Source organism: Cervus elaphus, chromosome 1 (assembly GCF_910594005.1).
Source record: "Cervus elaphus chromosome 1, mCerEla1.1, whole genome shotgun sequence".
Taxonomy (NCBI): domain Eukaryota; kingdom Metazoa; phylum Chordata; class Mammalia; order Artiodactyla; family Cervidae; genus Cervus; species Cervus elaphus.
In genome coordinates, this window is record NC_057815.1 from 78,028,826 (window position 1) to 78,050,481 (window position 21,656).

General features: G+C 51.4%; 1 protein-coding gene across 3 annotated transcripts in view; it reads right to left on the reverse strand.

Annotated features, from left to right (window-relative positions):
• The window catches only part of ABTB2 (ankyrin repeat and BTB domain containing 2), a 194,221-nt gene that overhangs the window by 17,992 nt on the left and 154,573 nt on the right, over window positions 1-21,656 (reverse strand). For all 3 annotated transcript variants that reach the window (XM_043909027.1, XM_043909018.1, XM_043909010.1), the window contains 3 exons: window positions 4,548-4,700; window positions 3,070-3,235; window positions 144-233 (listed from right to left, as the gene is read on the reverse strand). In XM_043909027.1, coding sequence (XP_043764962.1) covers window positions 144-233; window positions 3,070-3,235; window positions 4,548-4,700 — 409 coding nt within the window. The remainder of the gene's footprint in view (window positions 1-143; window positions 234-3,069; window positions 3,236-4,547; window positions 4,701-21,656) is intronic.

Genomic DNA, 21,656 nt, shown 5'->3' on the forward strand with positions numbered 1-21,656 from the left:
TCTCTGTGTATCGTATATTTCCAGTCCTCTGAGACACATCCACTCTGTTGTCCAAATCATCACATCCAGCATGGATGATGAAGACCTTGGGGTGTTCTCTCTCTGGGTTGGGGGCCCAGTGCAGCCCTTTGGGGCTTTCTCACCTGGATGTCCAAGTTGGCTCCGGCATCAATCAACATCTGGACCATGGCTTCATCCCCAGCAGCACAGGCATACATCAGCGGCGTCATACCCTAAGTGAAGCAAATGCAGATGCTAAACTGTCTGGAAATAGAACATGAGGACATGTGTTCCATAGGTGTCTGCCCTGGAAACCAGATAGAGGTCTCCTGCTTGACCAGCTGCTCATCTGGAACAATCTTGGGTCTTGTGCTGGACAGAAGGGGCTGGGCCTGCCCCTCCCAGGCCCAGGGGACATATGACACCTGAAGGATAAGTAGGGGACATTTCCATGAGCACTACAGGTCACCAGAGGGGCAAAGGGCACAGGCCCTACAGCCAGATTCCAGTACAAAGGCAACCCCTGCTGTAAACTTTGTACTCCTCTGTGCCTCAGTTTCTTTATATTTAAAATGGGAATAACAACAGTATCTACCTCACTGGGTTGTTGTAAAGAGTATGAGTTACTATGTATAAAGTGCTTAGCCCAGCTAAGGATGAGCTAATTAATTAAAATAACACAAGGCCACCATCGCGGCTACCATGTTACATTGACACAGCCAAATCCACCCCAGGCCCTGCACTGGTAAATCACTGTGTGAAGTGGTTTATGCACCATCTCATTTAATGACCATACCATCCCTATTGGGGAGGTTCTGCTATTATCCCCGCTTCACAGATGAGGAGCAGAGGCGGGGACTGACTTGCCCCACAGTCACACAATATGTAAGAGGATGAACTCAGACGGAACCCAGGCCTGCATGAGCCGAGAAGCTCTTCTCCCCAAGGCGTCTCACACAGGGTGGAGAGGTTGACGTGAACGTCTCCTGCTGTGAACAGTTCTGAGCTTTTCTGAAAGCTGAGGCCCAATCCCTACTCGAGTTTAGGTGGGCGGTTAACAGAGCCGCCCCCTGGCCGGGAATCTCCTCTGTGGCCAGTAACAGCAAAGGCCGCAGTGGAAAGTGCTATTCCACAGCTGGATGCTGGCAAGCGTTTGTCTGGAGCCCCGCGATGTTATTTATTAGGTTATTTGTGTGTAGACAAGATCTCCTTACCTCATAAATCCTTGCCTAGTGCACGGAGATAAAGAAATGGCCCGAGATTAATCATGGCTGAGAGGTCCGTCTACCCCACAGATCATTCTACAAACACCGAGGCTGAGGGAACAAACAGGACTTGGGGCACTGAGAGAAAAGCCACCGAGTGAGACCCTGACTGTTTTATTCCCCTTGGCACAAGCTTGACTTCTTTTTTCTCCACACGTCCGTATGTAATTCAGACTGTAAGCCAGTAGACGCGTCTTGTAAGGAGAAACTACTTTTTTTTTTTTTTGCATGTTGGTCCCTCTCCCTAAAGAGGTTAAATCAAGAGACACTGAGGAACAGATTTCAGGGATAATCATCCTATTGACACCAACAAACACGGAGGCACCTTTATGGAGCATTTACTAGGTGTGATGCAGAAGTCTATGGGCCAGGCACTGTTATCCCACAAGTTGGAGGCGAGGAGACAGGCTCAAGGGGTAAAGCAGCTTGTCTGAGCTGCCACAGCTATAATGGGAGGACTAAACTCCAGGCCCATCTGAGGCTGGCGTCCATGAGCTTCCCCACCCTGCTGCTGGAGGAGGAAGACGTCTCCCCCAGGATGAAAGCCCCGGAGCCCGCGTTGACAGAGGCACCTTGGGGAGACACGACACCCAGCCTGTCACTTCCCGGAGCCCTCCTGCAGCAACTCCCTCAGCCTCGTGGTTTCCTGTCCCAGCACATGCCTGACTATCCCGCCCTGATGCTCTGGCTCCCAGCATCTCCCTTCCCTGGGATGCCTTCCCCCACTCCTCTCCGCTGCATCCACCCCCCCATCCCCTCCCTCCAGCATGATTCAGGAAGATTCCTTCCCTGACTGCTCCTGCCTGACTTGCCAAAGTCCACTCTGGCTTGGGTTCACCAGGCACCTCATTACAGCCTCTACTGTGTCACCATCTCGTCGGAAAGTGCTACGTGACTTCTATGTGACCTCTCAGCTGCCATTTAACTTCCCCCAAGCTTCCGTGTGGACTTCCAAACTACAACACCATTACCCTGGGGACGCTCACGCAACTGCATCAAATAAAAATTGCATCTCCCACAGGCGGGGAAGGGCCTGGGGTTGGCCTGTTTGGGTTCCTCTAATCCCAGCTCTGCTCCTCATTAGTCGTATGAGCTCTGTACCTCAGTCTCTTTATCTATAAAATGGGGATGATTCCTACATCACAGGGCTGTGGTCAAGATTAAATGAGTTAATCTGTGCAAAGTGCTTAGAACAGTGCCTGGAACACAGGAAGTGCTGTATAAATGCCAGCTATTCACAGCAAAAACAAAAAAGAAAGCAGCTCAAAAAACTCCAGTTAAAGTCTCCCTAAAATTCCTCCAACACTTCCTGTCCCCTTTTCTGGCTTCATTTAATGCATCAGCACTTTTTACTAACATACTCTGCATTTCGTGTCTTTGTGTTTCTTAGTATCTGTCTCCTCCTCTAGCATGTTAACTCATGAAGTCAAAGATTTCTACTGGAGTGTGGCACACAGGATGCCCTAATACAAGTCTCAGTGATCATTATCCCTAGCTTGCTATCAAGCTGATTTCTCTGGACGTTCTCCCAGCCCTGCACCATCTGGGACAGCCTCCAGCCTTCCAGTGAGGGGAAGCTGAATGCCCGTTATAAATTATTTCCAAGGGGTGCCTGGGAAGTCTCTGAGTTGGCCATCTACGTAGATGGCAGAGTATAATTCGGGAATAACCCACTTCTTAGAAACACAGCTGAGTGGGTGGGTCTCAGGTCTGGGACAGAACAGACTGAACCACCAGTTACCGCAGTTGCTCATCACTGCGGATTCTGGTCCTGAACCTGGCTGGCGGAGCACTCGGAACGCACCTGGTCATCCATGGTGTTCACCCCGTCGGGGCCCAGGGCTTCGATCGCCTGGCTGATGAGGTCAGTCCTTCCGCAGTTGAGCATGCGGAAGCCCAGGTCCTGGTTGAATTTTTCAGTAGCCGCTCGGGCATCCAGCCTCCGGAAGGAACTGAAACAGCATTCGGGTCTGTGCAGAAGAGACCAGGTGTGTAAGCCTGGCTGTTTCTGCTAGGACACGGTCTCACTATGAGAGGTGACACCACTGTGCTAGGCTGATGCCTGGCGTGAGGATGGGGTAGACAGGCAGGACCAGGAATTATTATGTAATCAGCTGTGACTGGCCTTGTCATGCTCAGTGACAGGAAGAGCACACACTTCAGCTTTTCTATAAACACGTTAAAGAAGTGCTCTGAGCTCTTGGGAGCTGTCAATGATCAGAAATGAAATCCCCCCCAAAATGATCTCTCAGGGGACTTTCTGAGGAGGAAGAAGCTCTGGCTGGGGCTTGGGCCACACACAGTACTTGGTCATGTATTTTTTTTTGCACGGAGAAGGCTGTACTCGTTCTCGAGAATGGTCACTGAGGCCAAGTTCCAGTCCTCGATGCTGCATCCTCTCCCCTCAGTGCTTCCGGGTGAGGCCCAGAAGCACCAAAGAGATGGCAGAGAGTGGACCAGACTCCCAGGTGCAGCCAAGCCATCCTACCAAGGACAGCCATGCCTGCAGAGGGTGCACCATGGGCTTTTGATAGGTGGCTTTTGCCTGGAGCCTTGACTGGGCCACAGAGTAGGAAACACGTGTCACAGGATGAAGTCGTGGCATTTATAATGGAGAGAGAAGAGGGGGAGGGCGAAGCGAGGTTCTCCCAGGTCAGGGATGGCCAGGGGAACGTTCCTCTGGAACAACTTCAAGAGGCCAGTCCAACACAACAGAGGCACCCTGGGAAGGAAACTAAGGACCCAGGCTTGGGGCCACACGGGCCTGGCTTCAAATTCATGCATGGTCAACTTGCTAGCTGAGCATCTGTGGGCAAGTTACTGCTCCTCCTGGTCCTCAGCTTCTCCATCTGTAAAATGGGCATTAAAGCCCCTTGTTCTCTGAGGCTGTCAAAGGACTGAGAAAACGCATATAAAATAGGAGGGCTCAGCAGCGGCCTGCACCTAGGAAGTGCTCCAGAAAGTGATGGCAACCTCAGGGAGGAGGGCCCACTCTGCTGTGTACCCCAAATAGCCCCGCTGTGAGCGCTCTCTCACCCAAAAGGCAAATAGGAGGCTGCTCTGTGCCAGACCCGTGGTTGTGGAGGACACACTGGGGAGCAGCCCAGGCCCAGAACAGATCAGTTCTAAAAGGTGGGCTCACGAGGAAAGCGCCTTAGAGCAGATCCAACACGTGGGCTGCAGCCCCAGCTTTTGGCTCCCTCCCGATCCAGGAGAGTGAGGGAGCAGCGGGTTTATCCATGCCCTCCCCGCCTCCCGCCTCCCTCCTCCCCAGTTCCATACTTGAGCTGCCGGGGCTCGCAATCCAGGCCGGGCAGCAGCAGCCGGGCTGCCTGCCGGATGTCGCCGCTGTCCACGGTGAGGCTGCGGCGGTGCTCCGCGTACGTGATGGCCACACGCATCCACTCCATCAGCGGTGGCAGCAGCATGAAGGGCCTGGGGGGGGGCGGGCGGCAGAGAGAGAGGGAGGGTCAGGCCTGGGCAGGGACCCCCTTGAGCACCCACTCTCAGGACAGCCATGCAGGCTGGGCCCACCCCCCATAGACCTCTGTGAGGGGAGAGTCATGAGGTGTGGAGGGGACCTGACCTTCCTCCTCAGGGAGACCCTGATCTGTCCCCTTCCACAGGAGCTCTGTGAGGACTTGGAAGGAATTCCTGTCACGGGCCATGAGCAGAGCCTGAGGGCCTTTGGTGGTCCAAGAGGAACTGGGGACTCTTGCCCCCTCCACAGAATTCAGACGGGCTCTCCAGGGTGCTTGGGTGCAGAGGAAAGAGTCCTGCAGACCCTGGTGTGCCGTTGAGCCCCTTCATCACCACAGACAATACCCCAAGGCTGTTTTCTTCTTGTGAGACGAGGCGACCCCCACTTCTCAGGGCTACTGGCAGGCTAAATGAGATGATGCATATCACACTTCACACGCATGGCTGACAGCCACTCCCTCAACTGACCCCTGGGCTGAAGTGGATTTAGTCACTTCCTGTGGCAGGCTGGGTGGCCCCGGACTGGAGCTCCAGGTCCTCCAGGGAGGGAGTTCCGGGGCCTATGTCGCACCCAGAACGCACGGCCATGGTGTGAGGCAGCTCCGAGGCTGGGAGAGGCAGTTCAGCAAGGCTTCGGAGCTACGAACTCAGGGGGCACCTGCTGCGGGTGTTTTGTGGGCCACCAGGGGGGGGCGCCATTCACAGGAAGGTGACCACTGCCCCCTGGTGGAGCAATATGGTGGCTCTGCCACTGAGGGCCGGGCCCTGCCCCACCCACCAAGCTGGACTCCTGTCTGTCTGTCCTCTGCCTGTTCTGGTCTCCCACAGTGAGACCTCAGAATGCTCCACAGCCTAGCAGACCTCACGCTGCAGAGGGGCCCTGACAGCCAGTCTTGGCTTCATGCCTGCCGCCCCCCATGCCACACCCCTCCACACCGCACTTCCTTTGATACCCTGGGCTCCTCACGCGTCAGGTCCCTGCTGTCACCATCTTTCCCTCAGACAGGCAGAGGGGCACTCTGTCCAGGAGGAAGATCGCCATCCTTTCTCCTCAGCTCCTGAGTAAACCACCTGCAGGAAATGTCCTCACGAGACTTCTCTAAGGTTTCCAAAAGCTTAGGTCAAAGTTTTTGACTAAAGTTTAGCTTCAAAGTTTTCAAAGCTTCTCTCTTTGAGGGCAAAGGACGCCTTTTATTTATTTATTTAATAAGATAATCAGATGGGATTTGTAAAAGTGGCTCATTTGGAAGTTATTTTGATGTTCTGGTTCTGACATTCTGAAAATATACCTAGATTTGATTCATTTCACGTGGTTAGTCACTCAGTCATTTCCAACTCTTTGTGACCCCAGGGACTATAGCCCAGCAGGTTTCTCTGTTCATGGGGATTCTCTGGGCAAGAATACTGGAGTGGATTGCCATGCCCTCTTCCAGGGGATCTTCCCAACCCAGCGATCGAACCCAGGTCTCCCACATTGGGGGTGGATTCCGTCTGAGCCACCAGGGAAGCCCAAAGTGCACTAACTGTACCAACTGCTATGATGACAAGGTGGCCATAGGTTGGGAAAGGCTTGTAGCCCTGGCCTTCAGGGATGCTCAGAACATCACCCCAACTTACTTTCCAGCCCTGACTCAAACCTTTCATCAGGACACACCAGACCACCAGGCATTCACGGTTCTCAAGCCCATCCTGGCTGTCCCCACCTCCTCATATGACTGAACCAGCTCTCACCTCTGCCCATCCAGATCCTTTTTAATCCTTCAAGGACTGATTCCAACACCCCTTCTCCAAAGAAAATACTCTTCCTTCTCCAAGATCCCTTAGAACTCTATTCTAGAATGAATATGTCTCATATTCCTGACTAGACTATTCCTCTTTATGACAAGAATGATGCCTCCACCATCCCTGGTTCTCCAAAGTATACCCAGCACAGGGCCTGGACACAACAGATCCTCAGTTAAGTCAAATACTGAAAGGATAGCTAAGCATCAGGAATGTGGCAGAATACATCTGAGTTTTCAGTTCTGGACCAAGTCCTCTTTCTGCCCAGAAAAAAAAAAAATGACATATACTTTTCAAGGGCACAAGGTAGACTAGTTAAGAGTGGGAAGCCAGGACTCTTAATGGGGAGCTTGTAGAAGCCAGGAAGGAACCACAATTCACTTGTGAATTACCCTCCTGTTTATAAGATCTTCCTTGGTTGTGAATGCCCGTTTGAATTCCCCCCAGATATTTCGGAATTTTACAGTTCTTACACCACAGTGCTGCAAGGCAAGCTTAGAGACATACATCTACATATCAGTCCCTCTGATTCAAGGGGAAGGCTTTATTTAAACCACCAGCACTGGAGACTGAAGGGTAAACAAAAAGATAGTTCACGGATGTGCCAGCCATTCTTCCCTATTGTGGCCAACAGCCAAGACAAAGAGCCAAGTGTGGCCACAAACACTCTGAGCAGCATCTCCCAGCTGCACTACGGGAAATCCGAGAGGGAACTCAGGAAACCATGAAGTCTAATCAGATGGTGTCATGATTCATTCCCCAGGCTTGTGCCTCTTACAACTTGGCACGTGAAAAGATGGAGTATTGGTAATTGGTGGGCAGATACTGGGGACTGGTTCATTAAGCCTCCAATTTTCCTACTTAGCTGGAGATGTAGAAAACCGAAAACTACATTTCCCAGACTCCTTTGTAATTAGACTTCACCATTAAGACAAAGCTGCATGAGATCTGATAAATGGATGTGAGGCGGAGGTCCCCTTTGTGTCTTCTTTGCTTGTTCTACTAGCAAACCAAGTCACAAAACATGAGGTATTACTTTCCCCCCTGTAGAGCATTCCAGTGTTCATTTCCCAACTCCTGAATGCTTCAGAGACAGCAGTACTGCTACTGAAGGCAATAGCAAAACCTTCTTGACTCCAGCTTCAATCCTGAATTGCAGTTTCTGGGGTTATCTCAGAGGGAGAAGCCCCCCAATAGCAAGTTTTGTATTGTTCTTGGTTGGAGTCATTCCTGGAGGTTCAGCCTTAGACCTGCTCCTTGAGCCCACACAATGATTCTTTTGGCACATAATTCCCTGCATTAAATCCCTTCCTGTTTAAAACACCTAGGGTGGTTTCTATTTCCTGAATTGCACACTGATTAATATTCTCAACATACAAAAATACTCCAGGGTTAAGGCTATCACTATGCCTCTGACTGGTACCCACTTGTCCACACCCAAGGCCATTGCAGGCCCCCAAATGATCCTTTCAGGCCTTTCTCCTTGGCCTACCGGCTGACCTGTGGCCCATAGGAAAGTAAAATGACGAGCAATTCATGGACTTTCTCAGTAACATCCTTCCCTTGGCCTGTGGGCTCCAGGCTACTATTTCCTTTCAGATTATTTCATCTAGCCCATTGGGCATGCTGAGAAGCTGGCCTGCATTACTGGATATTCTGGAAAATCCCTATAAAAACTCCCATCTGTACTGGCCACAGCTATGTTCTAACAGGGGGTGAAAGGGCTCCAGAGGAGCAAGGCTGGGAATGACTGGCTATGCACCATCCCCAGGGTCTCTCTGGTTCCCTCCGAGAGAAAAAGGTCTGTTTCCCTCTTTTTGCCTTTTCGCCAGGCTGTGCTTGGCCGCAAGCCACTGACTGTCCCCTCTGCTGGGCCTGGCACCTTGGACTAGTGGTTCTCAAGTGCTTTGGTCTCAGGATTCCCTTTGTCCTCTTACAGGTTATTGAGGCCCTCAAAGAGCTCTTGTTTATGTGTGTTGTTCTACCACTAATTACCATATCAGAAATTATAACAGAGAACGTCAAACCTCTGAATACACAGGCTCACATCCTGTCAGCCATCAGAGTGATACTGTGCTTGCATGTCACACAGTCTCTGGAAAACTCCCTAGGAACTTGTGAGAAAATGAGTGAAAGGGCAAATAACATCTCATTGTTATGAAAATAATGTTGACCCTGAGGCCTCCTGAGAAGTCTGTGGGACCCAGAGGGTCGCCAGACCACACTTTGAGAACTGCTGCCTTAGACAAATGCAGCCTTGCCCTAAGGCAAGGCTGCTCTCAGGCGTGGGGCTGGGATACTGCCCCAGTCCAGTCAATTCTAGAATGGTGTGTGGTTTACATGCACACTCCTGGCTTAAGGATCTGAGGATTCCACACCGAATCTTCACTGGGAGAAAACCCTAGTTTCTAGAAGCCACTGAACGAGTCTATAACCTTGGACATATCATTACCTTCTTTGGGCCTGTTTTTCTTTTAAAGATGGGGTTAGGTTAGTGGTTTCTGGACACTTACCATCATGAGAAACCCTTTTGCTGTTATTTCACAGCCTCCTTAAGATTAAAGCTGTACTTTCTGTACCTTCTTCACCCAGACTCTGGAGAGAGACTGCCCTAGGTTGCAATCCATTGCACTCTTGATGAATTAAATTATAATCCTGTGCAAGTTATCTTCTCTCTCTAGACTCAGCTGCCCATCAACAAAATGGGTATCAATAATAGGGCCACCTCACAAGACGGCCAGAAGGATGTACAAAAAGTGCTTAGCACATGGTAAGTTCTTGGTAAAGGTTAGCTGTTATCATTTCAGTGTCTGTTGATAGAGAAAATACATAATAGCAGAAAAGGCTACAAGAATTTATTAAATGCCTCAGCTCCAGCCTTCATCAAGCCTAGCCAATTCCCTCTCCACACCCCCCAACCTTCCTGCAAGTGTAAACATGTAAAGCTTGCAAAAGCCTGCCAGCAAGCTGCCCACCACCCACTCCACCCCAGCTCATAAAACAGAGCAACAAAAGGCAACCACTACGTTCAGTGTGATCTGGAGACTGTTTCTGGCAGTGAAGGGCCTTGGCCGTCAAGAACCCTAGACGGGGGAAGGGGCAAGGACAACACGGACCCAGAGGCCACGGGGTCATGAACAAGCGAGGGGGTGAGGGGGTGGGCATGGGATACTGTGAGGGACCTGCAGTCCTTGAGTGCTGCTGGCGGCCGAACCTCGGAAACACCACACATACTACTAGCAAACATATCCGGTCGGGCTGCTACTGTGAAAAACAAGGCCACTTAAAAGGGTCACCGACTCCGAGCATTTGTCTTTGTGTGCATAAAATAGCAATTCATGTCATGTGGAAAACTCGTAAAATGTAGCAAAGAAAGTGGGCCTTTAACAGGAAGTGGGGTGAAGAGGAGGAAACAGAGGCTCCGGGAGGCCCAGTGTCTCGCCTAAGGTCACAGAACCCTTCAGCACCAACAGGGAGACCAGCCCCAAGTGTCGTGACTCAGTTTCTCTTCTCCCTCTTTAATCGAACATTTGAGCCTAAGCATATCAAGCCAACAGGCTCACGAGGCCCCTCACCAGGACCAGGCCTGCAAAAGCCATTTTTTCCTGTTAAAAAAGAAATGAAAGAATAAACTTCTTAAGGCCTTGGCTTTAAGAGGTCCCTGCAGCCTGGGAAGGAAAAAAAAAAAAAAAAACCCTGCCCCACTCAGCAAGCGTATGATTTATTGGGATTACAGTCCCACAAGCGGTGTCTTAACAACATGAAACAGGAAACGCCTCCGATTTCCAGCTCAAAGCAGGCTCTGTTCTTCCTTGAGGTGGGCAGGGGCTTTGGGGAGAGAGTCAGGTTGGCAGATGGGGCACAAGCCTGGAACTGGGGGCCCAGGCATGAGAAGACCTTGTGCCTCTGTCGCCACTGGGCAGGCCAAGTCTGGGGCCAGTAGGTATGTCCCCTCTGCGCCCACCCATGAGGACTGGGTTCAAGGATTCAGGCAGGTGGGTCTGGGAGGTGCCCACCGGCTGGGTAGGCCCTCGACACCCGGCCTGAGCTCAGCCCTGGGAAACCTGGGCCATGGTTTCTTAACTTCCACCATTGACTGGGAGTAGAGGGGGCCCTGGGGCACAGGCCTGGCTCCCGCGGCTGGGAGGGTTTGGGAGAGGCCCATAATGCCTTAGGCTAGCTCCCTAAAGAGATGTCCTCATCACCATCTAAGCTCAGCCCACCCCAAGGTAAGGACCCTTAGTCTAGGAAAGGAATCTCACAAGGACCAGCCACAGAGATGATGGTCAAGGGAGGGGCTGGCCAGATCGCCCACCCTCAGCCCTAAATTCTTACACTGACTTTGCCCTGCCTCCAGTGAGGGCCACTGCTGAGCCCTGGGGTGGAATGGGGTGACCTTCCCTCCAACCTTTCTCTCTCCAGGATCTTGCTCAGAAGCACACTGCTTCTGCACCCCACCCTGCCATGCTGCCTGGATTGGGCCTGGCAAGTGGCACCATCAGGAACCTGCAAAGATGCCAACCTTTTCCCAATCAACTGCCAGCTCTTCAAGCAGAGACTGCTCTGGGAAAGTCAAGGTTGGCTCTGCTTTGCCAACTCTGAGGCCCTTACCCCTCGGTCCCCCAAGATTTCCGGAGGGCTGCGGTGGCCTAACACCAAGCCAAAACATCCATGGAGAATGAAACCAACATTGTCCCAAATGAAGTCAGATTCCACTCCCAGCACAAAGGACGCGATTCTAGTCTGTCTCACATCTTGGACTAATTATTTTTCTAGAATGGCTTGGTAAACCAGAGTGGTTTGGCTCAGCTTGGAGTCAGAGCTGAGTAGGCATCTCTCTTCTGACTTTGAGGACTACCTCCCCCCTGCCACAGCCCCTTGGCCTCGGACCCGGCAGCTGACCCCTGGCAGAATATCCACCTGGGGTGGCAGGGCTTAAGGCTTTCTTCGGGGAAATATGCTTTTCTTATTAAAACCCATCTGGTACAGATTAGAGGCACCAGAAAAACCTCTACTTGCTCAGATATGCATATGGATATAAATTTAGATTACAACCAAGTCATGATTAGCTGTGAACGATTTCCCTACCTCTTCCCATTGGTTGCCCGTCAGGGAACCTCAACATGAGCTATGGATGGGAGGCCAATAGTGTAGCAATCGGGGTATCCTTGGGTATCCTGGCCCAGCTCCCGAGGCAGCCAGGATTACTCAGGAAACACAAACAGCTAGTGTGTACAGAGCATCTGCTAAGCACCTGGCATAGTTTTAAGCCTTTTACATGTATTGACTCATCTCATCCTCATTGCTACTTTAGGAAACAGGTATTATTATTGTCCCCATTTTATACACGGGGAAACTGAGGCCTGTAGAGGTCAAGTAACTTGCTCCAGGTCACACACCTAGTAAGTGGCAAAGCAGGGAGGTGGTCCCAGGCAGGGTACCCCCAGGATCCAAGCTCCCAAATAGTACACTCTACTGCCACCTAGCTTAGTAAGCTGACTCTGGCTTCCCATTTTCTGGACTCTACACCACCTCCTTCATCTTGGGAATGATGAGTATTAAGCAATGGTAACCGTGTAATCTGTCACCAAGTTGGACCACATTTAAGAAGGAAGAGGAGTGTTCCTGCCAGCAACACTGGGACAGCAGGCATAAGAGACAAGTGTCTCAGGCAAACACAAACACCTGGTCACCCTAGCATTTAGCACTTGGGTAAAGCACCTTGCCTGGCTCAGGGGTCCCCTGCAGGCAGTGGGAGGCCCTCTCTGCCCATCCACCCTGAGCCTGCTCTCTATTCTGCTCATGCATGCTAACTTGCTTCAGTCATGTCTGACTCTCTGCTACCCCATGGACTGTAGCCTGCCAGGCTCCTCTGTCCGTGGGATTCTCCAGGCCAGAATACCAGAATGGGTAGCCATTTTCTCTTCCAGGGGGTCTTCTTGACCTAGGGATGGAACCCACATCTCTTATGTCTCCTGCATTGGCAGGCATGCTCTTTACCACTAGTGCCACCTAGGAAGCCCCAACACATACACCAGTTGTAATCATTTTGTTTGTTTGCATTCTTCTTGTCCGCTTTTTCCTCAGACTATACTTTCTCTGAAGGCAGAGACTGCTGTTGCCCATCCCTCAGGACAGAAGCCCATGTTAGACTCAACTTTTGAATTTAGAAATGCATAGCACGTCCCTCACGCCTGGCGGCAGAGCCCTCAAGCCGTGAACATGTTCTCCGGGGTCCGCTCTTACTCTAGTGCTCTCTGCAGGGTCCCCGAGCTCTAAGTCAACCAGATGAGCTCATGAAATGGGGAAGCACTTCGTCTTCCAGTCTTGGAGGCCTGAGCTGACTTGGGTATTAACAAATGGCTCTCTTCAGAATAGAAAGAAAATATTCCCCTGATGAAAAGATAACCATTTCACAGGAGAATTTTCTACCTAGGAACCACCTCCTGTGGGATCTCGGCTGACTGGGACTAAGGTGGTTTTTCTGGGAGGGTGGAGCCGTCCCAGGGAGGCAACGGCAGGTGTGGTTCAGCAGATGTCCACGTGGCCTTGAGCCGCGATTCAGGGGACACAGCCATCTGTCTGTGATAACTGGGCCTGACTCCAGGGTGGCTTCTTATGTGGGCGAATGTTACAGATTTCAATGGAGACTGCACCCCTCCACCCTCTCCCCCCCCAGCAGGGAGGGCTCCCAGTGCTGCGAGGTTCAAGGCATCCATCTGGCCTGTCTCTCAGGCCAAGGCCCTCCTGCATGGTGGCCTGGCTGGTCAGCAGCTGGCCCAGCCGGCTGAGTATTGCTGCTTCCCACACACCTGGAGTGGAGCGGGGTGAAAGCAGGCCTCTTTCCACCTGGCTAGGGTGTGGCTCCCTTGGCCTCCCAGCCAACCTCACCCACGGGCTTGCTGCTGCAGGAAGGTGTAAGAGACGCAGAGTCACCCAGGCTCAGCGTCTGTGATGGCTGACAAGAGACCACAGTTCTTTCACCATGAGAAAGAAGTCAGACCGGCAAGGGCCTCTAGCCTGCTCAAACATAAGCTCCTTCTTTTGAATACAACGCTTTCAAAAACATGGTGAGAATGCTTGCCACCACTCATGGACCTCGGTCAACAAGTCAGGCTGGGGAGGAGCCTATGGCTTAGCTGTCCTGCTCCATTTATCCCGTGGATATCTGCTGAGCAGTGGGTTGGTGGTCGGGTCTTTTATTTAGTCTCTGAATAGGTATTCCTGTCTGGATTCAGCTGGGTATCATCACACAGCATCTGCCTTCTACCATACCCCAGAGTCTAAGGCAGAGAAGGGGCCCATTCACACAGTCAGGTAAAGAGTTTCCAGAAGAGACTTCCTGGTGGCCCAGTGGTTAGTTAAGACTCCATGTTCCCAATGCAGGGGGCCTGGGTTGGGTCCCTGGTCAGGGAACTAAGATTCCATGTGCCACAGCTAAAACATGCCACACACAGCAATGAAGATCCCACGTGCTGCAACTAAGACCCAGCACACCCAAATCAATCAATCCAATGGCTCAAGTGGTAAAGAATCCACCTGCAACGCAGGAGACACAAGAGACAAGGGTTTGATGCCTGGGTCAGGAAGATCTCTCGGAGGAGGAAATGGCAACCCACTCCAGTATTCTTGTCTGGAAAATCCCATGGACAGAGGAGCCTGGCCGGCTACAGTCCATGGGGTCACAAAGAGTTGGACATAACTGAGCACGTGATGAATGGATTAAAAAAAAACAGTTTCCAGAAACTTCTAGGAGGCGGTAGGGGCATGGTTCTTGAGGCCTGACAGAGAAGCACGTGTGTAAGAGGAACATTCCCGACTGGTTACCAGCGAATTTGACCTGTGCTATAGAGGCAGTACACTCCAACTCAGTCAGAGAAAAAGGTTTCCAGCACTTGATCATGCTTTCTGTACCCCCAGCCCAACTGCAGCTTCAGGGAAGACACTGGCCTGGGCAGTAAAGCAGTAAAGCCACATTGCTAAGATTTGCTGAGGGCCTATTATGTGCCAAGTAAGCATGAGGCCATTCTGCAAACTCTACCCTTTAACAGCTACCCTGTAAGGGAGGTATAACTATTAGTCTGCGTTTTACAAATGTGGAAATCAAGGCTTTGGGAGGTTTGGACATACATCCAAGGTCACATAGCTAGCCATTGGTGATCTGTCTGGCTCTAAAATGAGAGACTCCAGGGTCTTTCCAGAGACCAAACTGTCACGCATGAAACGCTCTGAGCCCCTGGCTGGTGGAGAACTGGAAGGCAGGCACGTGGGAGAAAAGAGTTACCGTAGCGTGCCCATAGGCCTGCTGTGCCCACCTCCAGCCTCTGTGCCCACAGTTTCATCAGTACTGAAGGCAGGAGGGATTGGGGTGCTGGGCTGGGGCCCAAAGCCCCAAGGGAACACTCTGGACCCCTTAAGAGCCTTATTTCCCCAAATCGGAAATATGAAAACAGTCAAGGAGGTGGCAGTCAGAGGCGTTGGTCTTGTGGGAGGAGGGAGGTCTGGGAGCTGGCTGGCAGGCAAGTAGGAGCAGGCCAGAGCCCAACCCATGTGACAGTAGACATCGCCTGAGCTCCTATCCTGCCCCATCCCCGGGGGTCTGGAAAGTCCACGGCTCAGCCTCTGAAGCTGCCTTCTTTGAGAAAGCAAACTCCATTCCCTGGAATTGGGACTTCCCAGCACCGAGGCTCTCTCTGGGAGCCTGGCGACAAAGGGGACTGTAGACAAAGGGGATTGTGGCTGCGTGTTATAAAAACATCCCCGGGCCGGGCAGTTCCCGGTCCTCTCCTTCCCGGTGGGGACCGGTGGGCGCAACAATGGGGCAGGAAGTCATACGCAACAGGCAGCCCCCGGGGCACTTGTCAACGGCTGGGCTAGGATCCTGTCTCCAGCCTCTGTTATCTGGCACCGCTACTTCCTCTGTCTGCCCCCTATCCCTGGCTCACTCCTCCTCGACAGCTGGACAGATGCCCACCTGTGCTGGCCACCCAGAGCCAGCAAACTCAAGCCTGTGGGGGAAGAGGCCCCGAGGAGCTGAGAGCCAGCAGCCCGAGTCACAGGAGGTGCTAATGGAGGGATGAGCTTCCAGGGTCTTGTTCTCTCTCCCCTGGAAGGCAGAAGGGAGGTATCGCCTGTGACACCATGAATTCACTGTAGCCTTATGATTGGCTTTCCTCGTCTAAGCTCAGAGCTGTCTCTTTCTAGCTGTGACTTTGGGTGACTTTGGGTGTCCATCTTGCCCTCTGCTGAGAGAGAAGGCCTCAGTCTGTGCCTTCCTTCGAGAGCTTCTCTTGAGAGCTTGTGAGGAACTGCTAGACAGCTGTGGTTATAAAGTGCTTTATAAGCCATAAAACTGTCCAGGACTTCCCTGGTGGTCCAGTGGTTAAGAATTTGCCCGCCAATGCAGGGGACACAGATTTGATCCCTGGTCCTGGAAGATCCCACATGCCATGGGGCAACAGCCTGTGAGCTGCAACTCTGAAGCCCATCACACCCTAGAGCCTGTGCTCTGCGGCAAGAGAAACCATCAAAATGAGCGATCCGTGCACTGCAGCTAGAGAGTAGCCCCCGCCTGCCGCAACTAGAGAAAGCCTGAACACAGCAACAAAGACCCAGTGCAGCCAAAAATAAAAATAAATATTAAAAAAAAAAAAGTTTTGGCCAGATGCCTGTGAAGTAAAGTGAAAGTCGCTCAGTCGTGTCCGACTCTTTGCAACCCCATGGACTATACAGTCCATGAAATTCTCCAGGTTAAAATACTGGAGTGGGTAGTCTTTCCCTTCTCCAAGAGGTCTTCTCAACCCAGGGATTAAACCCAGGTCTCCCGCATTGCAGGCAGATTCTTTATCAGCTGAGACACCAGGGAAGCCCCCAGATGCCTATAGCCCACGTAAACATATATCAGTTCATACCACTCCCACACTTCACACCTGACGGTGACAGCCTGTCTGGTGTAGGCTCTGGGGCCAAACCAGCCAGAGACGGGCCTGGGAGACAAGTATGCCACTGAATTTGGAGCATTTGTCTCGCTGCTCAGTTTGCGAACCACTGGGTGGATGAAATCCAGTGTTTAGAGTTCTTTGAGATTCTTGGATGGTGGACTGTGATAAATCCGAAGTTTGTACATATTTCTGTTCAAAACAGTCCTCACTGAGCTAGTCCTTTGGTCCATCTGGTCTACCTCATCTCTGTCACTTGCCTGGTTCACTGGCTACTGTCAGGGTGAGTTAAGAGGGAATTGAAGGCAGAGACTGAAGGAGGTATATATGAGAGGAAAAGAAAACAAACATTTTGAGTAGATGTGATTTTTAAAATCACCATTGTTTTGGGTTATTTAAGCATTAAACATGATTTAGTTATGAGTCTTTTCACAGGTTTATGAAAATAGTAATTATACAGCCAATAGCAGCTACCATGTATGAAGAGCTTACTCTGTGCTAAATCCTTTCAATGGATTACCTCATTTGATCCCTACAAAAAACCTGGCAAGCAGATCAAGCCATTTTTCATGAAAATCTGGGGAAACTGAGGCCTGATAAATTAACGTGCCCATATTCACACAGCTCATCAACGGCAGAGCAGAGACCCCACGGATGGTCTTTCTGACTCCAAAAGTCCAACCTTTAGGCTCTATAGCCCATCTCACTGAACAAAATACTTAACTGCCTACTCTGTGCCAAGGAGTGCTTGGAGTCTCTGTGCTGGAGTCACAGTGGTTATCCTGACCCTTGGCGTGTACCGTCTAGAGGGGTGAGCAGAGGGCAGAAAAGGAAGTAAGCAAATCCATAGACAAGGTAGCTTCAGACAGAGGAGGAGCTTGGAGGAAAATGAAAAGGAGACAGAAGGATGGGGAATGACTAGGGGTGGGAGGGATGGCTCCCTGTGTGCACTGCAGACCACAGACAAGTGGCTTCAGAGGTCCCTGGACGCACCAGCCTGAGGAGTGCAGGGAAACAAGTACTTAATTCACCCAACAGCTATTTTTATTTCTTTTACTTCCATTCTGGGTAAACAGATGGAAATTTCATGCACAAAACGGGGGAGCAGGAAGAAAAGAGCTTAACATTGCAAATCTTCTTGAAATGGTATTTAAGAGAACCACAAGTCAGGAGCACAAAGCCATCACTGCCATCATCTCTATTATTTGATAAGAAAACACTTTCGCAAGCTGAGCAAAAGATTAACGAGCCCATTTCTTCAGACTGAACACTCAGCCTATCTGCGGGTGCCTCCTATTTATGTAAAGTGCTCATCCGAGGGGAAACAGCCCCCTCCTGCATCCGGACTGGAACAAAGAAGAGCCTCTCCTCGCTGTGGGCTTCATGTGTGTTGGAAGCCCTGCCCCAGGATTTTGAGGCTCCTCCAGGAAGCAGGTACTTCTGGGATCTTCACTCTACACAGGAGGAAACCAGGGTTCAGGAGGTAAGGAGACATGTTCAGATCATGTGGCTGGAGGAGGAGAGGCTGGCTTGATCCTCACACACCTCTGAGGATGCAGGTCTCCACGGGAAAACCACTCAAGCCCCACCTAGAAGTATCTGCCTGGACAAACAACAACCAGTGATGACTTAAAAACACACACATACACCTATTCTGTATTTGAAAAAATGTAGATCTGAGCTTCCTGGTTGTCCAGGTCCTAGTGGTTAAAAATCCACCTGCCAATGTAGGGGCCACAGGTTCGATCCCTGGTCTGGAAAGATCCCATGTGCCACAGAACAGCTAAGCCTGTGCACCACAACTACTGAAGCTAGCACGCTCTAGAGCCTGAGGGCTGCAACGATTGAGTCCGTGCACCTACCTACAGCCTGCGGTTGCAACAAGAGAAGCCACTGCAATGAGAAGCCTGCGCCCTGCAACGAAGAGTGGCCCCCATGTGCCACAACTAGAGAAAGCCTGCACACAGCAATGAAAGCCCAGCATAGCCAAAAAAAAAAAAAAAAAAAAAGTAGATCCATGTTGGTCATGAAATACACACCATAAAACAACAAAATCCCTCTGTGACTTCTGCTGCCCACACCCCATCTGTCCCAGTGTCCTGCAGCTGCTCTTTAAGGCCCAGTTAGAAGCCCAGTCTGTTCTAACATGCCCACCCCCCTCCAAGGATGCCAGCCTTCTCTAAGATCCTCTGGAACAGGATGGTGAGTATGATGATGAAGAAGAAGGAAAAGAAAATGACGATGACTGACACATAGTGTGTGCCAAGCACTAATACTTGGCACATACTAACTCAATCCCCGCGACATTCCTATGCAGTCTGCACTGCTCATCCTTTGCTGAGAAGAAACTGAGGCATAGAGGCTAAATGACCGAGGCCACCGGCTCATAAGTAACACAGCTGGGATTGAATCCAGGCCAGTGGCAGAGCCTGAGAGCTGACCTAACGAAGTACCAGATAATCAAGCTTCCTCTAACACTATCTGCTGGTTCATGCTTTTTTTCCCCCCCTTGTCTTATTTTGGCCTCTCTTATTAGGCAGGAGACTCAATCACATAAGGCACTCCTTCATAATTCTCTTATATCCCTTCCCTGCTGATCAACAGAAGTATAGTGAGAAATGTGAGTTAATAAGTAAAGTGCTTAAGATAGTATCGTATCTGTCACTTAATATGCGCTCTATAATGCTAACTATAATCAGCAGGAGTGTTTGTAAGAAGGACTAATTTTAGGAGTTGCATTATTAATTATTATTATTGGTAGTGGCAGTAGTTATCTCAGGGGTATCAATAGTAGTAGCAGTAGTAACTGTATGAGTTGCAGTCATATTACTAACCCAGATGCTGCTCGAGAACCACTTGTAAAGAAACATCATCCTAGGTCAATGAAGAGAGACTATCCTCAATGTCAAACACATCATCTAAGAAGGCTGATGACCATTATAATGGGTGGGGGGCAGGGCGCCAGCCACCTTTAACACAGCTTTACTGTACTCAACTCATTTAATGCCAGTAGCATCTTATTATCTCCACCATTTTACCATTAAAGAAACTGGAGGCCTGGAAAGATGGGCTGACATGTCACACTGCTAGAAGATAGCAGAGATGACACCTCTGGGATGACCCAAGAGGCCAGTGGAGCCCCCAGTCTTGGGCAGTAGCTGAGGTCATGGTGTGGACTTTAGGTAGAGTGGGCCAGAACCCTGTGGGCTCACATCTTTGCTAACTCCAGCTTTTCCGAGTTCTGTCCACATACTTGCAGGAACCCTCCTGACCAGCAAGACATGGATCAGGGCACCCAAGGGCTGGGCTGGACACATAGTACCTTCTTCTGGGATCCCACCTGGAAAGGGAATTTGAGCAAAAATAGCTCCATGGGAACTGGGGACTAAGTGTGGCATCAAACCAGCACTCCAGGCCCCGTGCCACTTCTGACCTTGCCCGGGGTGCAAGAGCACGTACCAGACAGCTCTGGGGTGGCTTCTAGTAGGAGGGCCTCTCCTCACAGCAGCATAGGAAGGCCTTCCTAGCACCTTTATTCTCAGAGCAGTCCAGGTGCTGAGAGGGGAGGTGGGGGGAGAGGGAAAGTGGGAACCAGTCAATCCCAGAGACCATGGAGCTAGGCAGCAGGTCAGGCTTCCTAGGCCACAGGCTCAGGCCTCCCCTTGCCTTGGCCCCTGAGGTCCCAGCCCCCTCGGGCATCATTCTGGACTGCATTTCCTTGTTTTCACACAGTTTCTCTCTCTTGCCCCCCAGGTCCTCCCTCTATCTCCTGCCACGTGGTCTTGGCATTCGCTTATTCCTTCTGCCTGATACTAATCAGCATAGAAGCTAATGCCGAGCATTCACGGTGTCCAGGTCCCGCTCTAAAAAAGTCCTGCCTGCATTATTTCCCTAGCACTCATAACTTATGGGTGACTGTGAGGAGTACATGTTACTTGTCTATAGAACTCGGGCTCTGCAGAGACTAAGGGACAGGTTGAAGGTTCTAAAATCAGACAGTGAGAAGTGAGATCTCTTTGAATTGCAGTTTTCCCCTCTGATTGTGCTCCGTTGGCTAAGAAACAGGACACCAGATGTTTCTAAGCTGCATCCCAAATCAGACACTCCTCCTGGCTCAGCCTCCTGAAAACCAGCAGGGCCCGAGCCCTTGGAGCGTGCTTCTCCGCATAGAGGGGCACCGTGCAGGGCCGGGGAGAGGGAAGTCAGGGACCAGGGCGTGAAGCTCAAGCAAACGGACTGGGGTGTAGACAAGTGGCCCATCTTCATTCCCAGTATTCCCAGATATTCCGCAGGTGTCTGGCTTTTCCGGGCTGCTGGCAGCACTTCTTGGGAAGTCTGAGCCCCCCTCAATGCCCAAGGTTCGGAGGCAGAAAGCCAGATTTCTGCCCCCTCCCCACCTCCGCCCCCTCTGCCTCTCTAGCTGTATCTGTCTCCCTCCATGTGCTCTGCTACATGATGTTCTTGTCCAGCAATTCACTGGCAAGACAGCAGACCTCCCTCCGCTCCTGCATGTCTCCACGACCTCCCTCTCCACTTCCCCAAACTCCGCAATCCCAGGAGTACCATGCCCTCTGTTCTGACCCCCGTCCCTCTGCCTCCCGGCACAGCGAGCGAGGACCATGCTGAGCCAGATGGTTGTCCGTTTTCCTCCAGACCATGAAGCAGGGGAAAGGAGGCTCCCCCCATCTCCCTGGGTAACCCTGGATCCCTGACAGCAAGTGCTTTCACTTTCGGAGCTCGGTCATGGGTGATGATGTGCCCTGCAGGGTGGCAGCTGGGACTAATCCTGTGTTTGAGACTCTGCCGTATGCCTCGCTGGTGCCTGTGATGCAAAGCTGCCAGCAAGAACGGGATCCTGGGAGGGTGCAGGAAGGTTCCAGCTGCAGGGGTCCTCCCCAGGAGGCGAGGAAGGTGTCCTGGGAGAGGAGAGGCTGGTGGGGACGGAATGACCCTGGAGGAGGTGGGTCCCCAGGGATGGGACCCACTCAGGTTTTCTTAGAGCTTTAGGACTGGGTCTCAGCCATGGGTGGGAATGCTGTAGCCTGGCTGGTGAAGGGCTTCAGGTCAGAGAGACCTGATTTGAATCCTTGCCTGGGTACTCAGCAGCTCGGTGCCCCCCGGCCCTGTGCCCTCATTTGTAATGTTAGCACGTGCCTTGCTGATTCATTGTGGGGCACGGAAGAAGCAGAAG